We start from the raw sequence: 22,643 nt of genomic DNA, 5'->3' as shown, positions 1-22,643 counted from the left end.
ACAAAGTGAACAAAATGAATCAAAAAGACACAAGGAGACTAAGAATCTTAGCCAAACAAAAACAATACAAAACATATAAACAAACAAACATAAAACAATACATAGCAACAACAATGCAAAACTAAACAAAAATAATACAAAAACTATACAAAAGAGCACAAGGTGACTAAGAATCTTAGACCAACAAAAACAAAAAAATTAAGCAAACATAAAACAAAACAATACAAAAAAAACAAACAAACATGGAACAATACATAGCAAAAAACAAAGCAAAACAAAACAAAAACAAAACAAAAAACATGCCATATCCAAACAAAAACAAAACAAAATAGCAAAAGGTGACTGATTCATAGCCAAACAAAAACAATACAAAACAAACAAACAAACATGAAATGGAACAATACAAACAACAAACACAAAACACACAGCAAAAAAAACCTAAACAACACATCAAAAATCAAAACAAAAATGAAACAAAAAGGCACTGAGAGGTGACTGAAAATCCTAGGATCTAAAAAGGGAAAACTGAGTGGCTGAAGTCACTGTGTGGTGAAGGAGTGGGACATTCATCAGCTAAATTGTTTTGCGTCACCCTGTTCTGAAAACTTAATTGTGAGCATTACACCACCCCCTGACATATGACGCTAACCGATCTTGGTTTTAGCGGCTGGCACAATATTTCAGCCAGGATCCAACTTTTCTGTCATGTAAAATTGGCAGTGTGGCATTAACAAGGAGCATTGTGAAGTCAAGTGAGATCATCAGTTCTGACATTTTTAGCAAACACAGTTCCTGATCGGGCACCAGCTTTGGCACACTATTGGTGGAAAACGGGTAAATGAAACAAGGAACAAGTATATTGGCACTGTTGAAGACAGCTTCAGAGAAGACCTCAGCCTCAGTGATTGATGGGATTCCACCGGATGCTCAGCGCAGCCAGCAGACGGATGTTTGGCTCTTGCAAAAAGAGAACTTTTATATAGGAGAAGAGTGTTTTTATATAACAGCACTTGCTTAAAGCCCAGAGAGACAGTCATCACTCAAGAGTGGTATCTGTTCAGGCTTCACGTCATCTTTGTACCACAGGAGAGAAGCAAATAACTCCCATAGTAAAAGGCAAGCCAGGTTTAGATTTTACAGTAAAACATTTTCTCTCATGTATATTTGCATCACGCTTCATATGCTCACAAATCCCATCCAGGTTTAGTTGCGCAGATCACGACTTCAGCTGCAGAACACGCAAAACATTGATATTTCACAAGGTTAAATCCACAAAGCTCCAGGCCGCCTTTACCCTTTTCTTTACTCATAACATGACAGATTTTATGAAGTCCCTATCGCTGATGGGAACCTTCCTGAACCCCAAGGGGAAAGCACATCCAAACCACGTATCAGGAAATAAATAAGGTGGAAAAAACGGCTGGTGTGTGAGCAACTAACACCTCAGAATATCACATGACAATCCAGCACCCAAATAGTTATTTTTAACCTCCAAAGTGTAATATCTTCACACTGAACAAAGATGGGGGAAAAAGAAGGCGGCAGATATTAAACCTGGGTTGAAAAAAAACAAAAAAACAAAACACCTTCCTGTGAGACCTGGCTCATACAATTACGATAACAGTGTCAGCTCAAACGCTTACACTCAGTGAAGTGTAAAAGATTCAGGTAGGGAATACTAAGTGCGCTTAAATGCACAACCTTGTATAAGGCATTTTAATTTGTGTTGAATTATTAATTAAAGGTTGAAATATGTGCATTATACACATATCTGTGTAGATTTTAATGCAAAACAAAACAAAAAAAAAACCTAATGCTTTCAATTTCAGTAAACAAGATTTTCTTGAGATGATCTGAGATGTTGCTGGTCATGTAAATGGACTCATTGATAAGAATATAAGAGATAGTTCCTGGAATGACTGGAATATCTGTAAGCGATGTTCACTGCCTAGCAAACGTGTGGTGGTTTTTAATCAATGATGCTCTACATATGAGCTGTAGAAGCTGTATTAAGAAGTTCAAAAGAAATTCTGACCTTGAAGCAATGAAGAGAACAGACAATTTCATTCTGCTCATGATTACAGCTATGCAGTTGTCAGGAAAATATAGCAGCAGGATCAATAACATGCAATTTAAAGAATGACAGTCTCATGACAGAAAAATCATTTTTGAACCCAGACCTTGACCTATACAATTGGGTTTAAAAGTCTGAGACTACTAGTGACTAGTTGCATATTACTAATATTAATAAAACATAATTACTACATCCATTACTAGCATAGCAAATCAACTGAATTCCAGAAAACTGAACACCACAAAAACTATGAAGTAAAAAATCTGATGGTCATATTCGTAAAATAAATAAAGAATTAAATAAAATAATAATAACAATAATAATAACGCAAGAAATGTTATTATGAAAAATAAATAAATGAATATACACTTCCAGTCAAAAGTTTTTGAACAGTAAGGTTTTTAGTCTCTTCTGCTCACCAAGCCTACATTTATTTAATCCAAAGTATAGCAAAAACAGTAACATTTTCAAATATTTTTACTATTCAACATAACTTTTGTATTTTAAAATGTAATTTATTCCTGTGATTTCAAAGCTGAATGATCCTTCAGAAATCATTTTATATTCTGATTTGGTGCTTAAAAACATTATTATTATTATTATTATTATTTTGAAAACAGCTGAGTAGAATTTTTCAGGTTCAGAAGAACAGCATTTATCTGAAATATAAATCTTTTTAATATTATAAAAACTGTTTTAAATATTGATAATAATAATGATTAACATTTTTTGAGCAACAAATCAGAAAATTAGAATGATTTCTGAAGGATCATTCAGCTTTCGTGCATCATGTGACTGGAGTAATGATTCAAAATTAGCTTTGAAATCACAGGAATAAATTAAATTTGAAAATAAATTCAAATAGATAACAGTTATAGTACAAATATTTCAAAATTGTACAGTTTTTGCTGTATTTTGGATCAAATAAATGCAGGCTTGGTAAGCAGAAGAGACTTCTTTAAAAGCATTAAAAATCTTAGCGTTCAAAAACTTTTGACTGGTAGTGTGTATATTATTTTTTAAGTAAATTAAAATTAAAAATTAAGAAGTAAACATTAAAAATAATAAAAATATTTTACTTTTTTTTTTTTTCCCCCAAAATTGGTCTCCAACATTGGGATACAGTCTGAAATCTTAAACACATCCCATTTGAACCTCTCCATTTAAATGTAATGAAAGAACCTCTCAAGGTGTTTCTTTATACATCCAACAATGTTCAGTTGCTGAAAATGAAGTTCTTTTCTAAGCTCCTTTCATTAAACCTGCAGGATCTGAGCTTCTGGAGCCGAATCAAAGAGCTCCTTGGCTCCTGACAATAGAGTTGGACTTTTCCCCAATCATTTCAGTCCATGAGGAGTGCAGCTATGCAGAGCCACAGCGTAAATCACTGCAAGCCAACTGCTGGAGAGGACAAGAAAAATATCATCTCCCTGGCAGCAGCTCCTCACACATACACACAAACCAAAGTGGAATGAGCGCACATTCGCTCCCACAAAATCAGGCAACAGCACACTGTAGAGATTTCAGCATCCTAGGGAATTCTTGGGAACGAAACGGGGCAGACTAACCGGACAGACCGTTCGAGGAAAAATCAATGAGGTGAGGAAAATACAGAACAGGAACCAAGCAACACAACAAGCCAGAGTCCTCTTACTAATGATCGCTAACACGCAGGAGTTCTTTAGAGCACAAGTAATGAATTTACACTGGAAGCCGACTGAGTCTAAAAGTATCTTTGGTTTGACATGCTGCCATCAGCATATACTCCCTTACATCTAACTGAACCAGGACTGTGGAAGAGAAACATGTTTGCTTTACTTAGCTTATCTGAATGATTGGAATCACCATCGGTAATAAATGGCTTCTATTTGTTTATATACACACTATAATTAACAAAACATACAAATAAGTAAATAAATAAATAAACAAAGAAAAATCAGACATCAAGATCTACATTTTAAAACATTGCAACTTAAAATAAACAAGCTTTTTGGAGTTATGGCCAAGTGGTTAACGTGCAGGTCAAAGATGTTAAAGCATGAAGCTCATGTAAGAGATTCCTGGGTTCGAATCCAGGCAGCACTGTGTCCAAATCCTTTCTACTTAACGTTTCTTTTCATTTCTTTACTTTGCTATCAATAAAAATTCATGAGGTAACATTTGAAGTGGATCAAAACCTTTTATCAAAGTTGCCCTAAAACCAAAACAATACCCGTTTTTGTCTTAGGATAACTTTGATGAACTTTTTTGATCCACTTCAAATGTGGACTATTGCAGTATAAAGCAACCTAAAAAGAAAGAAAGAAAGAAAAAAAGAACATTAAAAATCAAAAATGCTTTACAATATATATATATATATACACACACACACACATATATATATATATATATATAATTTTACATTTAAATTAAAATTTTGTTCCAAAGCACCTTATAATTAAATAAAAGACCTTTTAAGGCTGGGACACACTAAGCCAACTTAAAAAAAAATGTGCAGCAACGAAAGCCGACAGTTTTGTCGCCACATTTCGGCAGCGCCTGGACCAAAAATCTGCACTTGAACACACACCACACAGACTACAGCCGACTGCAAACTAACATGTGCGTTCTGTGCCTGTGTAAGAAGAATTAGCTGTCTATATCAGCAGCTTTTAATAGTATATATTCGTCATTCAAAAGGAGAAACCCAAAACAAGGATGTACAAGATATACGCAGATATAAAAATGTAAACAAAGCAGCACTTGCTTGCTTTTTTGAATATCAGTTATGTTGATAACTATCTTTAAAGAAATTTATTTATGCGTGTGAGTAGATTTCATATAAAGTCAATGCAAAGACGTGAACAGACACAAATTCAAGTCGGCCAATGCGAATTGGGTGACACGATTGCCACGAATGCACAATATATGTCTAAATCACATTTTCTGCGTAAGTTTAAAAATTTCAACTCGTGGAAAAAAAAACATTTATGACACGTTATCGCGCAAGCCAATCAGCGAAGAGCTTATTGACGCATCCAGTTTGACACGTCTGGTTATATCAGAAAATGGAGGAGAGCATTAGGCAATGATTTTATTCATAAATAATTATGCAAGAAATGTTATCATGAAAAAAATTAAATAAATAAATATACACACTACCAGTCAAAAGTTTTTGAACAGTTACATTTTTAATGTTTTTTTTTAAAGAAGTGTCTTCTGCTTACTAAGCCTGCATTTATTTGATCCAAAGTACAGCAAAAACAGTGAAATTTGGAAATATTTTATTATTTAAAATAACTGTTATCTATTTGAATATAATTTAAAATATGATTTATTCCTGTGATTTCAAAGCTTTTTTTAGCATCATTACTCCAGTCATATGATTCAGAAATCATTCTAATATTTGGATTTGCTGCAATGCAATGAAAGAACCTCTCAAGGTGTTTCTTTATACAGTAAGTCCACCAATCAATTTTTCATTAAGTCCAGTCTGATTTTTTTTTTCAGTTCAGAACAGCATTTATCCGAAATACAAATCTTTTGTAACATTATAAATGTCTTTATCTTCACACTGGATCAATTGAAAGTGTCCTTGCTAAATAAAAGTATTCCTTTCTATAATTTCTTTAGTTGAAATTTTAATTTATTAAATATGTATTATTACAAAACATTTGAGCTACTTAAAAATTTTGTGGAAAATGACTTTGTTTTGTAAAGAATAGTTACTATCAGTTTTGATACATTTATTGCATTCTTACTTTACAGAAATATAATAAAAATATTTCTATCATGACAACATTTGGAAGATTTTAGCATGCTAATAGATATGAGTCTGACAAACTTAAAGGGGTCATCGGATGCCCATTTTCCACAAGTCAATATGATTCTTTAAGGTCTTAATGAAAAGTTTACAATATACTTTGGTTAAAAATTCTCAATGGTAGTGTAAAACACCCTTTTACCTTGTCAAAATGAGCTCTGCAAAAATCAACCCACTTTGATGGATTGTTCCTTTATATGCAAATGAGCTCTGCTCGCCCCGCCCCTCTCTTCTCTCTGTGGAGTGACGAGCTGTGCTCAAAGAGATTGTTTACTGGCACGTTATTAGGAAAGTTGATTGCAGAGATTCATAAAAAAAAAAACCTTATACTCACTTCTGTCGTAGGTGAAGCTGGATCACGAATGATTTGCACAAACATAGACGCATTTATGTAGATTAGGAGGAGCACTGCCTTCACAAACAAATGTAATCCACTGCATCTTCAGTGGCTCAGATGTCGGGAGTAAATGACGACCACTATGTTTATTGTTACATCCAGCAACACAACACCTCAATCGCTCAATCTGAGATATTCTTGTCTAACTTACATCCCTGCTCCGGCATCTAAACAATGGAGGTCGGACTGTTACAGCTGATGTAAGGTGGGTCTGAGGTAAAATGCTCATGTCAATCAACTATCGTGGGAGTGGCCTCTGTCTGTGTGATGCCTGAGGCATCTAATAATGGCTCGATTTGAAAAAGGGGATATTATTTACAGATTAATTAAAAACCACTGCATGGATTTTTATCATTATAGGGTAGATTTGTACATACACTGCCAACACACATTAATGTTCAAACAGCGTGTAAAAGTGAACTTTGCATCCAATGACCCCTTTAATGTATTTGACCTGTATAATGCATAATGAATAGATCTGCTATGTTGCTATGTATGCTGCTGCAGTTGGCTTTTGCTGTTGTTGTAGATTATTGCAGCTGCAAAGCAAGTACAGGAAATTGCTACTGCCAATACATACGCCGATACAGCGGTGTAAGTATTTAAAACATACTGCTACTGCACAAATAGCATATATTATAACCCGTAGCAGATCTATACAGGTGGAGCTGGGGAAGGTGAAGGGTTTTAAAGGTGAAGGGTTTTAGAAGAACTCTGAAAGTGTGCTGTGAAATGCTAACCATGTAAAGCAGCAAGCTCATTGGCTGTTTATGCAACATGAACCATTTAGCTTAAGCCAATTAGTTTAACACTGTGAATCATATATATACAAAAAAAAAACCTAACTTAATTTTGAATGGCAGTGTACGCTAATATATGCATTACACTACCAGGTAATATGTCACCTCTGATTTATCCCCACAGTAGCATGAACTTTTCTCATAAAATATTTAAATCATGTAATTAACAAACGTATGCAATTAATTCAATTAAAGTTTTAGCTGACTGATAATTCTAATAATATGTCATGTGCAACTCCTCACCGAGGCTCATCTTCTCTGGCAGCTCTTTATTTACAGCTTATTCAGGAGGCACATGAAGGGTAAAGTGACATTGATTACACATAACCTATCTTCCTGCTAAATCTGAGCGGATACAGGTGTACAACTGTAATTCACTATGAACAGCAGGAAATAGGCTTCTATTAAAAGATGGTCATTAGACTGCAAGGTTTCTTATTAAAAGCAAATTCAATTTGAAAGAATATGATGAGGAGAAGCACAAAAAATGAGTGGCAAAAAAACAACCAGAAAATCTGTGACCCAAACTGACAGGACGGTCTGACACTGGAGGGCTAATTCGTCAACTAGAATTAGAGCTAATTTGGTTCAGCAGGATGGGGAACGTTATACGTCACAAGTACAACACCATTAATGCCACATTACATCTCCATGATATAATCACAAACATCTTGATCATATCAAGACCACTGTGCCATTGTTCCAAACGTATCTCCGCAGGTCTAAACTCAGAGCTACGACTGTTTTCAGGTCACTGTTCTGCTCTCTTTAATGATTCAGGATTTACTGTACAGTTGGAGAAGAGAAAACCACATATTTTCCCAGTGGTGTAAACACACTGATAGGAGACCGCAAGAAAACCTGACCTCCTCACTCTGCGTGCAAACAACAGCTTTGACTTTAGGGAGACCTTTGATTTTAGGAAATCAAGTATCAGGACATCTTTGACTTCCAAACTAAAAACATACCTAAAGAACCCAAAAACCACTTTTTTACAGCTCAGAAATGCACAAATGCATCCCTGTGTACTTTAGACTATAAGCTGTGATTTTGTGCTTAGAAAGAATCATCCAAAAAAGCAAAAATCATATGGTCAGTCTTTCTTAAACCACCCAGTAAATCTGTTATTGGTCTGTGACATAAGGGAGGCATTAAATACAAAAAACTGCTGAAATCCTCACTTTGAATGTCCTCGTTCACACTTGACAGTCTCCTAATAAAGACAAATGGCTGAAATGTTTAAGAACATAAGCAAAATCTGATTTACTGCCTTGTTCAGAGAAAGCATCTCTCCCAAAGTTCCCAGTTGCTCCATTCCCACTCAACAGAGCCAAACCTCTAAAGCACGACCTTCAACAGAAGTTACAACATCTTTGTCCCTTCTTGCTCAAGCACATAGGTATGACCAAAGGCGAGCAGCTGTGCTTTCCCAATGACACAGACACAATCAATCTAAACTGCAAAATGAACCCCAAAAGTGATCCTGAGAAAGACCCCGCCAAATCAAGGTCTAACTTGCATTCTAATGAATTACTTTCGACCGGTTTTTCCACACATGGTTGTCAGTGATTATACACCTTGTGAAATTAGATAGCAAAGCAAGTCACAGGCCAGCGGAGGCAATTTACCTGTTGATAGCTCTGGCAACTAAGAAGAAGAAAGTAAAGTCATCTTGACATGTGCCGTGATGAATGCCGTACGCAGCGGCACGCAACAAGAGGCGTAATTGACAATTTCACACAGGGATTGGTGCTTTATTCAATGTTACGGACACACGTATGAAGTAAAGCATAACGGTCTCCTGATATACTGCGCTTACTGCAGAACAGAATATCAACTAGATACACATAAATATATTAGATGCTTGAATTTTCCCCAAGATCATTACTAACCACCCTGATGAACTATGTTGAGGAAACGCAATCTAGCATTTAATACCATTAAGCTTTGAAATAAGCTTAAAGGGATAGTTCACCCAAAAATTAACATTCTGTCATTATTACTCACGCTCATGTCGTTCCAAACCTGTAAGACCTCTGTTCATCTTCGGAACACAAATGAAGATATTTTTGATGAAATCTGAGAGCTTTCTGACCCTGCATAGACAGCAACGTAACTACCACGTTTAAGGCCCAGAAAGGTAGTAATGACATCGTTAAAATAGTCCATGTGACATCAGTGTTTCAACTGACACCGAAGAGAAGAAATTGTTTAATGAAGTTGTTATTTTAGTTTTCTTTGCGCACAAAAAGTATCTTTCATAACTTCATAACATTACGGTTGAACCACTGATGTCACATGGACTATCTCTACATCGTTTCTAGGTCTTGAATGTGTCGCTTACATTGCTGTCTATGCAGAAAGTTCTTAGATTTCATCAAAAATATCTTAATCGTGTACCAAAGACAAACAAAGGTCGACACGAGAATGAGCAATTAATGACAGAATTTTCATTTTCGGGTGAACTAACCATTTTTTAATTTACAGAATTAGGCTATTTTCTGTGGTAATCAAACATTGTCAATAGAGGTCAACATGTAATTGAAAATTCAGGACATTACTGTAAGATACAGTGGCATGCGAAAGTTTGGGAGCCCGTAATATATCCCAGAATCCGTAAAAATGTTTTTAACAAAATAAGAGAGATCACACAAAACGCATCTTATTTTTTATTTAGTACTTTCCTGAGTAAGATATTTTACATAAAAGATGTTGACATATAGTCCACAAGAGTCCTTGGTTCTTAATACTGTGTGGGGTTACCTGGATGATCTATGACTGTTTTTTTGTTTTGTTTTGTTTTGTTTTGTTTTGTGATGTTGTTCATGAGTCCCTTGTTTGTCCTGAACAGTTAAATTGAGCACTGTTCTTCAGAAAAATCCTCCAGGTCCCACAGATTCTTCAGTTTTCCAGCATCTTTTGCATGTTTAAATTAAATTAATTTGCAACTATTAAAAAAGGTTTAAACATTCACTGATGCTCCAGAAGGAAACACGATGCATTAAGAGCCGGGGGTGAAAACTTTTCAACAGAATGAAGATGTCCAAATTTTTTTTATTTTGTTGAAATATCTTTTTTTACCATTTACTACTGTCCTTCAGAAGCAACAGAAAATACTTGCATGTTCCTGGAAGACCAATTAAGTACAGCCCCCTGCTATTAATGAATCGTGTTTCTTTCTGGAGCATCAGTGCATGTTTGAATCTTTTTTTAATAGTTATGTTTTTAATACTTATGTTATGAGTCCTTCAGTTGTCCTCAGTGTGTAAAAATGGATCTCAAAATCATACAGTCACTGCTGGAAAGGGTTCAAATTTGCAAAAGATGCTGGAAAACAATAGAATCTGAAGGACCTGGAGGATTTTGCTCAGTTTAACTGTTCAGAACAAACAAGGGACTCATGAACAACCATCACAAAACAGGTAACCACACACACCAAACTTTTGAAGGGAGTTTTTTTTTTGTTTGTTTTGTGGACTATATGTAAACATCTTTTATGTGAAATATCTTACTCAGGACAGTGCTAAATAAAAAATAACATGTATTTTGTATGATCTCTTATTTTGTTAAAATTATTCACATTTTCACAGACTCTGCAAGGGGTTCCCAAACTTAAATAACAATAAATACCAAATACCAAATGGGTATTTTAAAAACGAGTGTGTCAGCATAGCATAGATTGGCCTTCACCTTTCCCCACTTTGTTCTGTCAGTAACAAGATGAATGACAGTTAGGTTGCAGTGTATCACTTTCCCAGTCTCCCATGAATAATCATTCATCCTCATTTGGAAAGCTGGTTTGACTTGTTGGGCAGACAGCCCTTGAGAATCAGTGGTTAACAAATTTTGCATATTCCATGTTAAAGAACAACGCCTGCTTAGGAGTAGGTGGCATTAATACAAAACTGACAAGTTTCAGCCATCAACTTGTCCTAGTACACGCATTCATCCGTTTCACCACTGATGGAAGGTTAAAGCGTTCCCTCAGGCATAAGATTAGTCAAGGACACTGCAAGAGTATGTGAGGATGTAAAATTTAACAGCATATTACCAAATTATTGAGAAAAATATTACAATAGAAAACAGTTCACAATAATATTTCACAATATTGCAGTTTCTATAGAATTTTGATCAAATAAATGCAGCCCTGGTAAGTGTACAAGACTTCTTTCAAAGAATTTAATAATTTACACTTTATGCTTCGTGGGTGAAAAAGGAATAATTTAAAGCACCTCATAGCATCTTCCTAAGTAAAAATATACCTAACTGATGACACAAGCAAAAATTCTGTGCTTATCCTCAATAAACCCAGACACTGACACTGCTGCACTGTCACAGTGTTCTCTGCCTTTCTATAGCCTACAGGCCTGCAGATTAGTGCAGTCACTTAGTCGAAAAAGAAGCTATTAAATGTGGGAGAGAGAGAAGAAAAAAAAAAAACCTAAAAGAAACTGGCAGGAGATGAGAGAACACCTTAAGAATATAAACCATCCATCAGGGCTGCAAAATATACAACAACTGATGGCTAGCATATGACAGTGAGAGAGAAAAAGGATGAAAATTAGAGTGCAGAAAAAAAAATTATTTCCCAGTAAATTATTCAAATAACCTTAAAATAAGATATATTTACTTTAAACACAATTGCATAGTGTCTTTTTTTTCAATATAATTCAAGATATACATTACCAGTCAAAAGTTTTTGAACAGTAAGATTTGTAATGTTTTTAAAGAAGTCTTTTCTGCTCACCAAGCCTGCATTTATTTGATCTAAAGTACAGCAAAAACAGAAAAAAATTTGAAATATTTTCACTATTTACAATAACTGTTCTCTATTTGAATGTATTTTAAAACGTAATTTATTCCTGTGATTTCAAGGCTGAATTTTTAGCATCATTACTCCAGTCATATGATCCTTCAGAAATCATTTTAATATTATAATTTGCTACTCAAAAGCATTTATTATTGTTATTATTTTGAAAACAGCTGAGCAGATTTTTTTTTTTTAGGTGAATAGAAAGTTCAGAAGAACAGCATTTATCTAAAATAGAATCTTTTTTAACAATATAAATTTCTTTATCATATTTGATCAGTTTATATATATACCGTGCCCTCCACTAATATTGGCACCCTTGGTAAATATGAGCAAAGGTGGCTGTGAGAATAAATCTGCATTGTTTATCTTTTTAATATTTAATTCAAATTCACAATATTCTAACCTCTCATTTAAGTAAAACTGTGGAAATCAGGGGGGAAATCTTATTATGAAATAAATGTTTTTCTTTAGTTCATGTTGGCAGCCAACAATTATTGGCAGCCAATTATTGCAACGCCCTTTATTCAGGATGACAGCTCTGAGTTTCGCCTTTAACGCCTGAAGAGTTTGGAGAACACCTGACAAGAGATCAGAGACTATTCCTTCATACAGAAACTCTTCAGATCCTTTAGTTTCCCAGCTCCATGCTAGTGCTTCTTCTCTTCAGTTCACCTCATGCATTTTCTATAGGGTTGAGGTTAGGCAACTGGGAGGGCCATGGCAAAAGCTTCATTTTATGCTCAGTGATGCATTTTTTGTGTTGATTTTGATGTTTGATTTGGATCACTGTCCTGATGGAAGATCCAACCCACAGCTCATTATAGAACTTCTAACAGATGCAGTCAGGTTTACATTTTTTATCTGTTGGTATTTGCTAGAATCCATGATGCCATGTATCTGAAGAAGATGTCCAGGACCTCTGGCAGGAAAATAAGCCCACAACATTAAAGATCCAGCAGTATATTTAACCGTGAGCATGGGGTACTTTTTGTACCAAACCTATATTGAGTGTTTGCTGCCAGAAAGCTCTTTTTTTTTGTTTCATCTGACCACAGATGCCAGTCCCGTTTGAAATTCAAGTTGTGTCTGACAACTGAATATGCTGCAGTTTGTTTTTGGATGAGCAAGGAGGATTTTTCTTGAAACCCTCCTGAACAACATTTGGTGACGTAGGGGTTGTTTGAATTTTTTTTTTAGTCTTTTGACCCCAAGACTCAACTTATCTCTGCAGTTCTCCTACTGTGATCCTTGGAGAGTCTTTGGACACTTAAACTCTCCTCCTCACCATGCATTAGGACGATATAGAAACACATCCTTTTCCAGGCAGATTTGTAACACTTTAGATGACTAGAATTCTTAATTATTGTCCTAATGATGGAAATTGGGACTTTTAATGCTTTAGCTCTTTCTTACAGCCATTTTCTATTTTGTGAAGCTCAACAATCTTGTTCTGCACATCAGAACTATATTATTTGGTTTTATTCCTTGTGATGGATGATTAAGGGAATTTGGCCTTTGTGCTCCTCATATTTATAATGTGAAACAGGAAGTTATTGCTGGACAATATCATTCTAGTGTGCTAAATAAATGCAAATATGAATGGGAATATACTTCAGAGATATTTTACTCATTATAATTTCTAAGGGTGCCAATAATTGTGCCCAACATGCATATGAGAAAAACATTTATTTCATAACGTAAGTTTCCCCCCACTTTTAATTGTTTTACTTCAATGAAAGGTTAGCATTTTGTGAATTTTTTGAATGTAAGATCATAAACATAAACAAAGCAGATTTATTTTCGTAGCCGTCTTTGCTCATATTTACCAAGGGTGCCAATATTAGTGGAGGGCACTGTATATATATACACACACACATATATATATATATATATATATACACACACTGACCCCAAGCTTTTGAATGGTATAGTGTATAATGTTTCAAACGCTTTTTATTTCAGATAAATGCTGATCTTTGGATCTTTATATTCATCAAAGAATCCTAAAAAAAAAAGTACTCAACTGTTTTAAATATTGCTAATAATAATAATAAAGAAATCTTTCTTGAACAGCAAATCAGCATATTGGAATGATTTCTGAAGGATCATGTGACACTGAAGACTGGAGTAATGATGCTGAAAATTTAGCTTTGATCACAGGAATAAATTACATTTTAAAATATATTCATTTTAAATAGTAAACATATTTCACTATATTACTAATTTTGCTGTACTTTTGATCAAATTAATGCAGGCTTGGTGAGCAGAAGAGACTTCTTTAAAAAACATTTGACTGGTAGTGTATTTTCTGTAAATTCTGCTTGTTTAAAAGATGTTTACATGTTATGGCAAAATTAGACAACAATACTAATTATGAAAATTATTATTTTATTTTTTGTATTTATTTATTCGCAGTGTAGACAAGGCTAAATTATACATTAAGATGAATCAGATCTTGAATGTATTTTGTTTTGTTCCCATTGGCAGACTTTCTACCTGTTTCAGCTCACTAAATGTATTTTATATTAATAAATAAAATTTGACGCTATTTTCTAAAAGCCATTTTGGCAGAACATAGTTGAAAAATTACAACTACGTTGGAACTAATTGTTCTTTAGAGGACTGATGTTGAGAAAAGCTCAAAAAAATGTGCATATTGCTGAGCTTATATTATTTAATTTGGGTGCTTTTGCAAACCTGAAAGATAAATAAGATGAATAGCACAAGAATAGAGAGACCATAAAAAGACAATGTAAGTACACACAACTGTAAAATGTTGAAATCTTACAGAGCTGAGTGTGTTAAAACCCATAAGAAAATACCACTGTTTTGAAGAAAATAAATATTTACATTAAAATGCATTTCCCTCATTTAATATTTATTGAGAATAACCACAAAACCATCATTACCTACAACAACAATGCCTGTTCAGTCAATAACATTTTGTATGCTTCTCTTTGCAGGGGTCATTAGAGTACTTTAAAAAGGTTCAATGAATTTCCAATGACAGACCTAACCGAGAACAAGCACCAATCTGTTTCAGCACCGCTCAGTGACCTTAGAAATCGAAGCAGAGGCAAGACAGAAAGGCAAATGTTACAAACTGCACTGCAGCTGGCTAACGACGCAGTGCTCTTTTCAATTACCCGCTCAGTCTCCTCGGCCACTGCTTTAGCGATTGCAACACACACAGAAAGCCATTACCTCTAAATACACAAGGAAGGACCTTATGCTATAAAAGCACAGATGTAATGCTTATAAATCTAACCATCACGGGTAGTAAGCACCCTAATGAATCCCTAACTCCTTCTACTAAAACTGATTTAGAGTTACATATAAAGGAGCCAAATACAGAACGGGTCGACCTCCAGTCAGTTTGGAAAAACACAAGAGGACTCAGAGAGTTGCATCACCAGAAAGATGAACTACAGGTGCCAAAGAACACTGAAAAATACTATTACTGTCAGAGATGAAGCATAGCAAGTAGTCCACATGACACGTTACACCAGAGTTGAAAATCTGGCTCGGGACATTTACAGATCCTACGCCTCCGATTTTGTCTTATCTTTACCTACTTCTACCTATCCCATTAAAAGTCCCATTAAGAAATTAAATTAACTAAAAAAAAGCATCCTCACCCAATATCTTTGCCTATATATCAAATTTCATAAAATTTTAAAGGGGTCATCGCATGCAAAGTTCACTTTTACATGTTGTTTGAACATTAATGTGTGTTGACAGTGCATGTACAAATCTACCCTATCCATGCAGTGGTTTTTAATTAATCTGTAAAAATAATATCCCCTTTTTCAAATCAAGCTATTCTCAGATGCCTGTCGGTGTGGTGTCACACCCACAGAGGCTGCTCTCAAGATACTTGATTGACATGAGCGTCTTACCTCAGACCCACCTTACATCAGCTGTAACAGTCCGACCTCCATTGTTTTAATGCCGGAGCAGGGATGTAATTTAGACAAGAATATCTCAGACTGAGCGATTGAGGTGTTGTGTTGCTGGATGTAATAATGAACATAGTGGTCGCACTGAAGATGCAGTGGATTAAGTTTGTTTGTTAATGGAATGCGCCTCCCGATCTACATAAATGCGTCTATGTTTGCGCAAATCATTCGTGATCCAGCTTCACCTACAGCAGAAGTGAGTGTAAGGGGTTTTTAGTGAATCTCTGCAATCATCTTTCCTAATAACAGGCTAATTAGCAAGTTTTGTGGCTAAACGAGCTAAATGCGGCGAAAGTAAACAGGCTCGTCACTCCACAGAGAGAAGAGAGGGGCGGGGTGAGCAGAGCTCATTTGCATTTAAAGGAACAATCCATCAGAATGGGTTGATTTTGCAGAGCTCATTTTGACAAGGTAAAAATGGTGTTGTTTTACACAACCATTCAGGATTTTTAACCAAAGTATATTATAGACTTTTCATTAAGACCCTAAGGAATAATATAAACTAGAAAATGGGCATCCAATGACCCCTTTAGGGTTATTATAATTAATTAAAACAAGCTAAAACCACAAAAAAGCTCCTAAAATAAATGTTAACATTAACATTGATTATTTAAAACTTATTTGTATTTTAGCTAGTTGCAAGAAATTATGTAATTTTCATGTAGTTTAACTTGGTGTATGAAAAAATAAAAATTAAAAAATATATATATATATATATATATATATAATATTATTTATTATAACTGTATTTTGTCTTAAATTAAATCAAAGTAATATTATATTTAAGGTACAACATTAAAATTATATACAGTTTGCCTAAAGCATTTTATCTTGTTTAAAGGATGTTTTTCCTGGAAGATACTGCTGAAGGATTTTTTTTTTCTAAATGTCAAATGTACAAGAGGCATTATGATGGGGAATATGAAGTGGTAATATTTCAGCCTGCTTGAAGCTAATATCTGATCAGAGCTTCTGATTGTATCATGGGAAGTCGTTTTGATGCGCTGCTTGGTGCCATTGTTGTTATTATTTTGCTTTTGCTGACTATCACCGCATGACAGCTCGGGCCTAGCATTTGTAATTTTGCCTTGATTGCCAGCCAAAAAGTATATTACTGGCACACATTTCATTTTGAATCTTTTGAATAGCACCATTGGTAAGACCGAAATAAATAAGCAAGTCTTATCAAAAGGGTCGACCAAGTTCACTTACCACAGGAGAAATCAAATAGGAAGGTGTACATGATTTTAATTAGGGCTGCCCCCTAATAGTCGACCGTTACCGTTAGTCAACAAGAAGAGGCTTGGTCGACCAAGGATGTAGCAAAGACGGACAGATCATTAATGGCTGGTCTATGTTCTAAAACAGTACATCCAGCAGGACATCCAATCATTGGCCTATCATTTATCAACCTCAAATATGTAAGTACTACCAACTTGAAATGTCCAATCAGTAAAATGTTAACCTAGTAAAATTAGCATTTTTACGCAACGTCATTAATCAGCCATATTGGTGGCACTGACTCTAAACAATGCCACTGAACTGAACAAAACTTACATATTTTGCTGATTATTGCTCCTGAAAATGGTCAATTATTGTTATGTTTTGTACATTAACCACACAATCCATGCTGTTGTTTACATCTGAGTATCTCCAGTATGGCCGCTCATCCGAGTAACTGATCAAATCGTGACGTAAATGCAAACACCAGGGGTTAAAGCAAAAAAAAATCCTGAGCCTGAACTTTTTTCCTGTGGGGTGAGGGGGCACATACACAGGGCTATTTGGCAAACAAAAAAAGGAACATTATTTGAATGATTTTCCTTGAAACTAACCAGTAACGTATCTGCGATTGCCATTAGCCCTTGACAGGCTCAGATTGAAAAGGTTTTGTTTAAAACAAATAATGGTACATTAAATAATAGGAAATGAATATAAAATAGGAAATATCCAAAGACAGTTTACTACAGAAAACTGCTGTTTAGTTCAACACTGAAATGCTCCAAGAACTGGTAACTTAAACAGGGTTCGTACACATACTGCAAAATGAAATTCCAGGACCTTCAAGGACTTTTCAAGCACTACTTTTTTTGGTTTTCAAGGACTAAAATCAGAGATCCCATTTATCAACTAATATTATTATCTTTCAAATTCTAATTAATAAACTAATAAAACAAAATGGTACAAATAAAGCACAGCACATGCTGTTTACAAAAAAGTTTTTGTAAAAAGTTTTTCTATGTAAATATGCGCTAGACTGACATCTTTGACTATTGCGCCTCGCAGCCTATTTTTCAACGTGTCGCACTGGAGACCTGGAAGGCTTTTCCATTCATCAGCGCTGCGAACGTGATATTAACACAAATCTTTTTGTAATATAGGACTACATTTTTTGGCAGCCAAACGCTGTACGCCGGAGATCTGGCACGGTGCTGGAGAACTTTAAGCCCTGAAACCCTCTATACTGCATGACAGATGAAGGCGCGGTCACTTGCTCTTAAAATACTCTGTCATTTTTGGTCATACAGATAAAAGTAATACATCTTTTGAATCTATAAAGACTACTTTTTTTGTGTGCACTCACCAACAAGACATTGCACGTTTGTAAAATAATGAAAGGAAACAGGATGCACTTTCTGCCGTCTCGGTCTCTGTGAACATAAGCGCGTCAAAGAACCGAAACTCTGTGTGTACTTGCCTTACAGACATGAAAAATATATCTATAGAGAGTGAAATGTCTACTTTCAAACAAACCAATTCAAATGGAAAACAAATATTCTCAAATCATGTAATTTGTATGAAACATGCATACAGGGGCATCCACTACTGTGGAAATGACGAGTCAGTGTCGCCGACTTCATCTCTTAAGCCCAAAACAAAGAAAGCACTAGTTAATTAATAAATTATTTAAGCGTTAATGTTTACCCTTACTGTTTTCCCTGAAACATTCATAATCAATACTTCCACCGACCGGTGTGTTGTGGAAAGCTTTATGTGTGTGCTTAAACACTTATTAGGTTATGTACGCAATTAAAAGCTCATTAATATGATTTAAAATATTTATGGATAAACGTACGATAGTTGACTAATCTCTTAAAATGTACGACAATGTATTAGTAAACCAGAAAAATCTTTAGTCGAGGGCAGCCCTAATTATAATATTATCCGCTCGTTTAAAAAAAAATTAGTTAGGAGTTAAGTTAGGTTATGTTTTGTTTAACACACACTTATCATATTCAAAATTTAAAAAAAAAAAAAAAAAAAAAAAAAAGAACCACCCATGACTCTTTAGAGCCAAGAGTGACTCATTTTTCTTACCCACTCCAGGAGTCGTCTCTTCTTCTTTGTAGTGCTCATCGTGCCACTGCATGGTTAGATGGTAACTGAGCATCACCTCCCACAAGGCCTTGCAGAGGTCGGTCAAGCAGGGGATGTAGCTGTCTGTGGTAATGTGCTGGGATGAGAAAGATAAAAGCAAAGAGCTTTGTTCTCATTTTTCGTTGTTTCTAAAATCCCCTACAGTTTTACCATCAAAACAAAAGCTATTTTCAAAAAGCTAAGTCAACAAAGATACATAGGAACTTATGACCTGCTTTTCAAAGATTTCAAACAAAATCTCTTCAAAAAACGCATTTTTTTACTTTCTAAAAACCTGCACAATATTAAAATGTTTTTAACATTAATAATAGCAAGATACATGTGACACTGAAGATGGAGAAATAGCTCCTGAAAATTCAGCTTTGCCATCACAGGAATAAGTTACACTTTAAAATCCATTAAAGTACAAAACAGTTGTTTAAACAGTTACAATATTTCAGAATATTACTGTTTTTACTCCAGTAACGGTAGTGTACATACACTAACATAAGTAAATTAATGACAAAAAAGCCCCTGATTCCTGAATCAGAATTTTTTACAAACTTGAATTTGGAGAATTTAATTTAAGACATACTTTATAAGGATTCACAGACACCCTAAAAATTCACATATGAGAAACAAGACACACTAAAGATCTGGCGAGGAACCCAGTTTAGCGTGACATTGTGCGTCTCAGATGTGTGTGTATCCTTAAATCAAGCTGAAGAGACATTTGGAAAACAGTAAATCTGACATTGAGGGAACATGAATACACCAGAGATAATGATTGACCTGCTGTGGACCTTAATGAATATTTACCATGCGATCAATCCTTCAAAACCTCTGAGAATCTCTAGCATTCCTTGGAACGCTATAATTAGAAATAATACCATAGAGACAACAAAACAAGCTCCTGTCCGGGATGAGAGACCGTATATCAAATCGTGAGGTGGGCTGTGTACAAAGTAAAATACAGTTTGAATCAACTTTGACTCCGGTGACACTGGCGTTTCTCAGAGGAGCTGACATACTTCCTTTGGTCAGTGCGATTTGTGGCCGGGGAAAGCTGACATAAACTTTGCCATGTCTACAACCGCTGCATTGCCGACTCATCCATACACATATTCATCAATGCTGTCAGCAGTGAGATGCTGGAGCTCTGTCTCTGCCTTTTCTTCCTAACCAAGCTTGGAAGCTCTGCAAACTGCTGGAGCCTGGTAAATTACGATCGGCCTGAGGCTCGCCGAAGCTGTTTTCGAAGGCAAGGGAACGGCACATAGCAACACAGCCTCCAGCTGTGGAAAAGCTAACAGTTTTTGCACTTAAGTTAGAATTTATGTAATACCGTCATCGCTTTTAACTAAAGGGCCAGTGTTGATGCAAGGCTTATATGTAAGTTTACCAATGGACTCTGTAAATTAGGCCTCACCATAGCAGCCTTTTAGCTGCTGTTTGTCTATTTGCAAAAACTGACCTAATCAACTCTACTGAAGCTTTATTTAGGATACGACTGAGGTCACTGTGTAAGAATTTCAAATATGTGAACAACATTTATAAAACAGACAGCGTAGGCATGTTGCCAGTTCATGTTTATGGTCCATGAGAAAAGACATAATATGAAACTAATTTTAATCTTAAAACTATCAAATGTAATTTTCCTAGGGCCCTGATTTTAGCAGAAGAATGGGGATGGATTCACAGAATCCAGTCATACAAACGTAATTTGCTGTGTAACGCGCAATGTCACAGAATTTGCCACATTTTTGATGGACAAAGTAAAAGCGATTACAGAGAACAATAGAATACACTAAAACGAAATTTAAATTGCCAGAAAAATTATTTACCAGAATTGTTTTAGCAGAAAAATGTAAATAGGCTACACAACACAGTATTTCTGAAAAAAAAAAAAATAAATAAATAACACATATTTTTCAATGTAAAATCAATTAGAGATGCTTTTGATTATTAAAAATGAATGAATTCATTAAAATGGAATCTAGAAAACTAATGGAGAACACATGTAATGGCAGTACTACTACTGCTGCTAATAAAATTATTATTAAAACATTATTTTTAAATTAAAATGTGCCAGAATAATTAATTACCAAAATCTATTTAGCATAAAAATGTAAATAGGCTACACAACACAGCATTTCTAAAAAATAAATAATTAAATAAATAATATATTTTCATTTTTAATTAATTAATAGAAATTAATATTTTTAATTTTTTGAGAACACAGAATTTGGTAAAAATAAAACTGAATTAGAGGGGGAAAAAACATTTCATAGTGCCTTAAAAATTGGTTTGTTTTTGTTAAACTTTTAAGAAATTGCTCTTAAATAAATACTGTAAGTTTCATGATTAATTAGACATGCGTTGAAATTTAATTCAACCATTAAAAAATTTAGTCTAGAAAAACTTAAACAACAACAACAACAACAAAACTTAATCCAGAAAAAAATAATTTGGAAGAAAAATAAAAGAATTTGGGTAAAAAAATAAAACTGATTTTACAGGGTCCTATTTTCCACTAAATCTTGAGACATAGGAAAACCAAAAAAAAAAAAAAAATTAAATATAAATTATTCCTGTAAGTTGTCAGAAGCCATAAATTCAGTCTTCAGACATCATTCTAATATGCTGGTTTGGTGCTTAAGAAGCCATTCTCAATGTTGAAAACAGCTGTTATGCTAATTATATTTCTGTTGAAACCACAATGCATTTTTTTCCGGATTTTTTGATGAATAGAAACTTGTGTAATGTGTCCTTGCTAAATAAAAGTATTTCTTTTAAAACAAACAAAAAAAAAAAAATCATGGATGAGCTGAAAAACAATATCAGTCAAACGAAAATCTGAAAGAGTTATTCAGTTACTTTTAATAGAAGCAAAAACGAGTGCAAACCCATTCGATGTATGTTTTTCATGTAAGTGAACTGTCAACATAAACGCCCAAATACTTATAGGTCTATAACTGGATAATATGATGATCATGTATAACCAATTGACAATGGTCACCTACACATTTTGGGTCAAATACAATTTCTTCTGTTTTCTTTCTATTTATTATTAAATTATTTTTATCACACCAGTCAACAGACCGGCTTATTTCTGACTGGTAGGGTGCTAATATTGTCATGCACATACTGTAGATGAGTGATCATCTTTAGACTTTAAAACAAACAATCAAATGACTAAAACACTCATTCACTTTTGTATTCACAAGCCGAGACACAATGCGACCTGATCTGAGTGGTTGCAATAAATCTAATTAGGCCTGTGCTGCATGCAGAAAAAGCTTTGGGCATTTAGAGGTGATTCATCACTTACGGTAATTCTGCAGTAACAGATAAACAAGCTCATATGAAACCATCCCACACAACTCATTACACAAGAGCGTCTCAGACTAATGTAATGAACTGTGGCTCAAGTATTATACC

At 34.7% G+C, this 22,643-nt stretch overlaps 1 protein-coding gene across 3 annotated transcripts in view; it reads right to left on the bottom strand.

Moving 5' to 3' along the window:
* The window catches only part of vps50 (VPS50 EARP/GARPII complex subunit), a 179,333-nt gene that overhangs the window by 90,178 nt on the left and 66,512 nt on the right, over window positions 1–22,643 (bottom strand). For all 3 annotated transcript variants that reach the window (XM_051137549.1, XM_051137550.1, XM_051137551.1), the window contains one exon: window positions 19,164–19,299. In XM_051137549.1, coding sequence (XP_050993506.1) covers window positions 19,164–19,299 — 136 coding nt within the window. The remainder of the gene's footprint in view (window positions 1–19,163; window positions 19,300–22,643) is intronic.

The sequence above is a fragment of the Labeo rohita genome, chromosome 19 (genome assembly GCF_022985175.1).
Source record: "Labeo rohita strain BAU-BD-2019 chromosome 19, IGBB_LRoh.1.0, whole genome shotgun sequence".
NCBI lineage: Eukaryota > Metazoa > Chordata > Actinopteri > Cypriniformes > Cyprinidae > Labeo > Labeo rohita.
Note: the sequence above shows the minus strand (reverse complement) of the source record. Positions and strands in the feature narration are given on the sequence as shown.